Below are 8258 nucleotides of genomic sequence, written 5' to 3'. Positions count from 1 at the left end.
TTACTTTACGTTATTAGGTACGTACGTACTTAACTTACTTACTACGTAGTACACGTTAATTTATTAATTAACTAACACGTACTACTACGTCTATATATATATATATATATATATATATATATATATATATATATGAATAATCTCTATCCGTAATAAAATATCTCGCGACGGTTAAAGTATCTGGAGACACTGGTAGTGTCTCGGCGCTAAGGCACGCGCAGCGACACTACCGTGGTTACTTTACGTTAAGTTTTACGCTACACGCCTTTTAGATATATTTACAATACTTCTCTCTTTTCTATACTGGATACTCGTACTTAAATAAGCGCGATTAAAAATATAATATTAATTCTTCGATAAAAGGAGCCTAAATTTCTTTGGTCGATTGGCACAAGCACCGGTCAGTCTTTGCGGATTGACATAAGTGCTATTATGTACAATTTGTTACTTAATTTACACGCTTACACACCCAGAAAAAGAATTTCTTCGATTCAAACAAATGTATCTTTGCTATACAGTTAAAGAAACAATTATTTTTATGTAAGTAAATTATTTTTATTTGAATGGCATTTCTTTGATTTAAACATTACATTTTGAAATAAAATAAATTTTTTTATTTCAATTTCAAAAAATGATGTTCAAATCAGAGAAATTTTTTCTTCAACTGTACAGTAAAGAAACATTTTTTTTAATTAAAAAAAATCTTTCTCTAGATATACATTATTTACATTGTGTTACATTCGAAGATTTCTTAATGATAGATGTACAGTACAACAACGCCGATAGCCTGATTAATACATTATTTAATATTAGAATATCTTGTTTCAACGCTTACAATTAAAAAAATTGATGAAAATGACTAATATAAAATTATACAAAGTTTATTTACAGAATGTTCCATGGAACTTTGACAGATTATATCATTAAAACTGAGATATAAAATTGAGATATAAAAGAAAGATATAAAGTAAAATCGAATGATTTTAGTTATTCTAATTTAGAATTCTATATAGATTTAAAAAACATGAAAGTGAAAACATTGAATCGATTAAGTTAATCCGCCGTCATTGTTTTAATTCCAATATGAATATTGATTGGCTATCTAAATCATAGCATCATTTTAATACTTTAATATGATAGCCAATCAAAAACCATACTCTTTAATCAACGAGATCCTATCCTTAGAAGACGCCCCTTTGACTATCTAAGACTCTATACAATAATTTTATGCCTTTGAAGTTTGTCTTTAGAACTCCATATTTTTTAAAACATCAGACAACTTTTTATTCTTTATTTAAAAAAGTATCATAATATTAAAAAAAAATTGGTTTAAGAGTTTAAAATAAAAAATATTTGTATATTTTTGTTTAAAAAAAGGTACATTTTTTGTAGCTGCATGCGCATAAAAACGTAACAGTGATTAAAATTAAAACAGCTATTATTACATTTGATTTTGCTATATATTTTTTTCCATCTGTCAAATCATTTTAATAACGTAATCTATCAGAATTCCGGAACAAAAAATTAGTATATTATACTTAAGGGAATTCTAAAGCCTCTCCTGTTTTACCGATTAAATCATGTAATTTCTGTATAACAATACTTTTTCTTCTTTCACCGATTCGAAAATCCTTTTCCAGGATTAAAGTATACGTATTAATACGTGTTTGGGAAGTGGAGTCTATGCCGAGAATCGATCAAAAATTTCAATTAATATATTTTTTACCATTTCTTAGTGTAACATGAAATCTCAGCTGTCAAGTCGTGACTTGATATAAAAGCTTTGCAATCTGTACGTATGAAATAGGTTCTCAGATACATAATTTACACGAACAAACGTCGAATTCTTAGAATTAGACTTGGACGCTATCGCGACGAATTTGTTATACGAAAATTGACACGAATCTGCGGTTGTGTGTATCATAAGTTGCGTAAGATATTGATGTGATAGTATAAAGCCAGTATTCATAGTCAGATCTTATATTTAAGACCGTCTTAAATAATCTTAAGAAATCACGAACTAATCAGAACGCTGCATTAGCATCTTAAACATTAAGACATATTTAAAACGATTTTAAAATAAGACTTGACTATTCGTTGTATTCGAAAATTCACTCAGTCAGTGCTGAAAATGTATAATACACGTCACATAAACTATAGATTTTCAGTGCTGGTAGTGAATTTTGGAACATAGTTATAAATATCGGCCAAAGACATGTCGATGTGCGGTGCGCAGTCTTTAGTGATCTTTAGTGACTTCGTCGGAATTCGAGCTTCGCTTTAGAATTCCTTTAAGGCTGTAGTCAAAGTCTCGCTATAAATGCTTTGAAGCATTTGATGGACCAATTAAAAGAAAGAATTTTACAAACTAATCAATTAAAAAACGCTTCAAAGCGTTTGCAGCATCGCGTTGACCGTACCCTAATACATATTAATTTATAAGAATGTTCTAAAATTCACAGTGTAAATGCACACTTTTTTTATATTAGAAGAAGTAACATTTTCTTCTATAGCAAAATTGCAAATAATTTAAAAACTTGAATTGCAATTTTATCTAAATTCAAAGTTACTTTTTCTAACAAAAAAAAATTGCATTGTGCATTTCAATGTGCGAATTCTAGAACAGTCAATGTATCAGTTTATTATACACGTATTAAAATTTACTTAGAATTATTTTATAATATAAATAAATTCTATGTAGAATTCAGAGAATTCTCGTATTTCTGAAGATCTTAAAAAGCTTGTGAAAATTTATATATACATATATTCCTGCTTTTACATTAATTGTTTATATGCTTTCAAATCCAAATTAATAATTCTAATTAATAGATATATTTCATATTTTTGTCCAATTATTTCTCATGAATCTATCAGGAAATTCGCGTCCAGCACGATAAAATAATATTTTAATTCCTTTCTACGCGATGCTCGCAACTATCAATATATTATGAAGTACTTAAATGGAGCTGGATTATCGTGAATTATTATTGTCTCATCTCGAGATATAAAGTACATATTGTAGAAATTTTATGTGTGTATGTATATGTGATGAGTTCCTTCAAATCATCAATCTTTTAAATTTCATACACATTAATTTTCTTCATGATGACTCGGCTAGTGTGTCCACGTTTAATTATAGTGTTCTGTAATTATAGTATTCTGACATTGGATGCCTATTTTTTTGTATAATATTCATTAGGTATGCACTGGATATATCTGGTATATCTGGAGATCTATAGGTATATCTGGAAAATTTCTGGAAAATATTCAGTATTTAGCCAAATAATTGTCCTACCGGATATTTGACCGGATATTCGATGTCACAATATTTCGGATATCCAATATCCAGTTTTATGATCCAGTGCATCCTTAATATTTATTTAAGTCTCAATTATTGATATTGGAATCGCATTATTCATATTGCAATGATGTTACAATACAATCGAAATTGATTCCATCAAGTTTTATAGGTTTTAAAGTATGAATTCATGAAAAATTATTCATGAAAATAACAATGGTACAGCACATTATTCTTATCATTACGGTTTTATTCCAAATTTATTAAAGTTGCAATAGAGAGTGTCTCTCTGACCATTTCTACAATATAGAGATTCTTTTGTAATAATGTGATAATACAAAAAAATGTACATGGCAAATTATGACTTAGTCATATTTCCCATTTAGAATTCATAAATGGAATGCTTTTGTCATAACTCTTTTTCTTTACGTAAAATGTTATGAAGTATCTATCACGTACCTTCAAATAATACCATCAAATAATTTTATTAAATTTTTATAAGACTTGTACGAAAATTATTTTTATTGAGAACTTTCACATGCAGATAAAAATATAGATAGTAACATATTAACATTTTCGCAACCGGTAATTTATTTCACTATTCAAATGGAGAAAATGTCAAAATATTAAGGCTGCGTTCCATTTAATACTCACAACGCTCATAAAATGATTTCATCCTTGATATCTTATCAAATGTTAAACAAGGACAAACGATGCTCATAAGCGTTGCGAACATCAAATGGAATGCAATCTAAGCTCGGATTTACAATAAATGTTTTAAGCCTTAAACCATAAGAAATGGATGAAATCATAATTGATTATTTTTCTCGCATTCGATTATAATTGATCAATTTTTTACGGTTTAAAACATCTATTCTCATAACACAGAGTCATAATTAAGTCATAATGATATCACATAATGTCATCATGACATATTATTTGATACTTAAAAATTAACTTATAAGTGACGAATGAAGTTATGATATTATTCTTATGATATTATTATGACTTCTATATTCTATTTGGGTTGTATTGTAGATCCGTACTAAAGCAATATCTACAATGGGATTTTAAGGCGTGAAACACCTTAAGTTTTAAGCCCTAAACTGTAAGAAATTAATCAATTATCATCGATTTTTCTCCTTCGACTGTGATCGATCTATTTCATACAATTTAAGGCAACTTAAAGCTTAAGTTTTACGCCTTAAAGTCTCATTGTAGATGCCATTTAAGAAAATCGTGCTGTTTGTATTATCGATACTAAACTATAAGTTTTTTTATAATAATTACCTTTTCTTTTCTTTTACAAATTTGAAAATCCTTTTCCAAGATTAAAGTATACATGAACGTGTCTGTAAAGTGGAGTTTGTGTCGAAATCGTTAAAAAATTTCAAAATCGAGATCTTCTTTATTATTTTTTAGCCTAATACGATGATGTTCTAATATGTGACGTTCTAGAGCTATCACATCTAGAAACTCTAAAAGGCTATAAGTGTAAGTACGATGTCGCTTTAAGAAGCCGTAAGCTGATTATTTTCTCATATTTAACTGTGATTGATCAATATTATGACTTTACGTAAGGCTTACGATCTGTTAAAGCAAAGTTGTGGACCCAGACTAAGGATGCCATTTTTTATGTGGTGGTCCGCCATTTCCTAGCCATTCACGTTCAGAGCAAGATAGCACATATTTTTCTTTCTCGTACTTGCAGAGTGAGATAGAATATATCTTTTCTCATAAAATTTGGCTAGAAAATGGACGACACTTTTTGGCAGCCATGCATCTCTGATAAAGAATCTCTAATCACAGACTTAGTTTGCACGAAAAAACTTTTTTTACTAAAAATAATTGATTATACATTCTTACATAAAAATACGATTTAATATACTTGTCTTTGAAATAATACTGTAGAAAATAGTTTTACATAGTTCTACACAGAAATACTATAAAATTAATAAATAAAATATCTTTTTCCATTACTCCATTTGAAACATTTTGAAAACATAAATAATTTTAATTTTTCAAGGAATGCGAATATGTCAATATGTGTGTCAAAAGACAAAAATTTTTTGGTAGTTGAATAGATTGTTTCATAGCTAATAACAATAATACCTATCACATTGTGATACTGCTTTTCTGATAACTATGAGTTACCTCTTAAGGTTGAGACACTTCGTTCCTCCATCTTCCAGAGTCGTTTATAGGGCGTAACGTAGGTGATGTGAGACCCAGCAGGGTTGTAGGATTCATTGTTTATCCGATGTCCAACGTACTGTTCTCCACTGCACTCTGACGTTGCGCAATGACGCTGCTGTTGACGACGATGATGATGCCCGCATACGTCATCGTCGCATGCGACGTCGAAGTGCTACGCGCAGGGCACCTCGAATTGATGTCAGTGAACAAACTGATGATGCGTTTCGTAATGAGGCTGATGATGCAGCGGCGGCGTGCCGCCGCTCACCGGAGCCGTTTGATGCGTGTGCAGTTCCGGAGGAACGGTACTGGGACTGTATTGCTGAGAGTCGACGATGACGCTGGTGTAACCAGCCGACGAGGCCTCCAGATGATGGTGATGAGAGTGTTTTACCGTCCCGTTGCCGTTGCTGTGATGAGCCTGAGGATGACCTTGCTGGTAGCTGTCGTGATGTTGAAGCGCCGCAGCATTATAGCTCTCATTATTGTTGAAACCGCAGTTCGGATACATGATAACGCTACCAGTTTCGTTCAACGTCGTTGACGAGGTCGAGTCCGGTATAGAATGATGATGATGCGAATGATATCCTGTCGGCAGTAAGCTTATGGAATTCGTTAAGTGAACATCGAAACCGTCAGCGCTACCGCAGGAACTTGAAGATGTCGAATAAGGTCGCTTCTGTTGGCCGCTCTGAGGACTATGTTGTTGTTGCTGTTCAAAGGATGCCGTCAAAGAGGATGCACTTTGATGCAATAGATGTTGGGGATGCTGTCGTTTCTGTTGATTGTTCTGCGGACTGTGTTGCTGAATAGTCAGGGACAAAGAGGATGTAGTGTGATGCATAAGGTGCTGATGGTGCGTGTCTTGCTGATGCTGCAGAGTGTTCACGGGGTCTTGGTGGAGGTCTCGAAAATTACAAAATAAAAGATTAAAATTGGACATCATTGAATTAATCTCTATTTATAGAAAGATGAAATATTAAGTAATAAAAAACAATTGTAAAAGAAAATGAATTTTCCATTTTTACATTGTAAGTATGTCGTTGTATGTATTATATGTTTGACTGTATATTTTATAAGGTAGTATTTAAGATTAGAAGCTAAGGAAATAACACTTCCTTCTTTTCTTCTTCTGAAAAAAATTCCTCATTCAGTCTTTATTGAACTGTATAATTTCACATTTACAATTTATAAGAAAAATTCAATAATTTATAATTTATAATTGTAAGAAAAAGATATCGTTGTTGAATCCAACGATGCTTTAGAAAAATTATATTTCGCCATGACTTTATTTATAATTTCATTTATTTTAATTTCCAAATGCAAATGAATTTCCAAGATATGAACTAATTATAAGACTCACCACTATACGGATAGAACAAATCTGAACTGTAATAAGCACTGTCCTCCTGGGCACCATTAATACTGTGTGATGCATAGGTCGACGGGTAATGGCTATGATTGGTCGAGCCCGCCATATACTCCGAGTTGGGATAACCGGAACTGTCAGCGTAATCAGTATCGGGCGGTTCCCTGGTTCTGCTACGGTAAGAAGGTGGACTTGGACTGTGATTGTCCAGGTCATTCGTACCAATAGTCACGGGCGTCGACACGGGAGCGCTTGGCGGATTTCCCGGACTCGAGCAGGATGACTTTTGTTCACAGTTTAAGACCAAGCCCGTGTTTTCGGTGGCCGTCAACACGTAGTTCACGGACACAATGCAGTGCGGACGCGAACTACGTGAATTGTGCACGATCGTCACATATGACTGCATCCATACCCAACCACCAGTTTTCGTCAGAAACCTATAGTACCTTGTTGTCACTTGACCCTTCCTCAATACTGTTAACGAGTAATAACATCCATCAACTTTTAACAATTAATTAATATAAACTAATTACATACTTAAAGTAAGATTTTACGATATATAATTTAATAAGAATCCAAACAAGGAACGTAGTCTAGTGTTGGTTTTTTTTTGCCTAATTTGTTCTTTATTTTCAACAATAAATGTATATGAATAAAGAATAAAGCAAAAAACATCCTGCACTAGACTTATGTGCTTCTTGTCTTGACTCTTATTTATAATTAAAGTCTTTGTTGATTATATTATATATATAATTTAAATTACATATATAATTCAAATATTGCATTGATGGGCAGTAACAAAATTTAATAGAATGATGTACGAGAAAAATGCTGATTGTTCTGTAAATCATGTTATTGAATAATCAGGGATATCAATCAAAATCAGACGTTATCGTTAGTTTGCTGTTGCCCCTGATAATAGAATTAAAAATGAGCGAAAATGAAAATCTGAAATTGAAAGAAAAACATTTTTATAATTCAAAAGGGATTGTCTCTCATTTGCGATTTCTCAAGAAAAAAATCTTGTGGATATTCATGGCGCAGCTACCATCACGCGCAATCGCAAAAAAAAATCAAGCGGTATGATATTTGCGACGTCGAGCAATCCTCAGGCGCAGACATTAGCGGCATTATGTCAGACTCCCTTCGAGTTGCGCTCGTGAAACTGCGAGTCTGTTCAAACAGTGATAGCAGTAACAGCCTCCTACCTCGCTCACACCTCTCGCTAAACCTTCCTCCCTTCTATCCGCGCACCACTCTTATCGTCATTCTCACCCCCTGCCCCTCTCTCTCTCTCTCTCTCTCTCTCTCTTCTCTCTTCTCACATATAGTATGCGCCACCCACGACACGCCTTCCTTTCCGTTCGTACGCGCGTCGTGGTCGCGTCGTTCGTT

The 8258-nt window shown here is 32.7% G+C and overlaps 1 protein-coding gene across 1 annotated transcript in view; it reads right to left on the bottom strand.

The window, feature by feature from the left end:
- Positions 1-5693: 5693 nt before the first annotated feature.
- LOC105622630 (single-minded homolog 2) overlaps positions 5694-8258 on the bottom strand; it is a 22284-nt gene continuing 19719 nt past the window's right edge. Inside the window, exons 8-9 of the mRNA XM_012204045.1 lie at positions 6858-7337; positions 5694-6400 (exon numbers count right to left, since the gene is read on the bottom strand). Coding sequence (XP_012059435.1) covers positions 5694-6400; positions 6858-7337 — 1187 coding nt within the window. The remainder of the gene's footprint in view (positions 6401-6857; positions 7338-8258) is intronic.

This window comes from Atta cephalotes (genome assembly GCF_000143395.1).
Source record: "Atta cephalotes unplaced genomic scaffold scaffold00047, whole genome shotgun sequence".
In the NCBI taxonomy this organism is placed as follows: Eukaryota; Metazoa; Arthropoda; class Insecta; order Hymenoptera; family Formicidae; genus Atta; species Atta cephalotes.
This window is presented reverse-complemented; position numbering and strand designations above follow the sequence as displayed.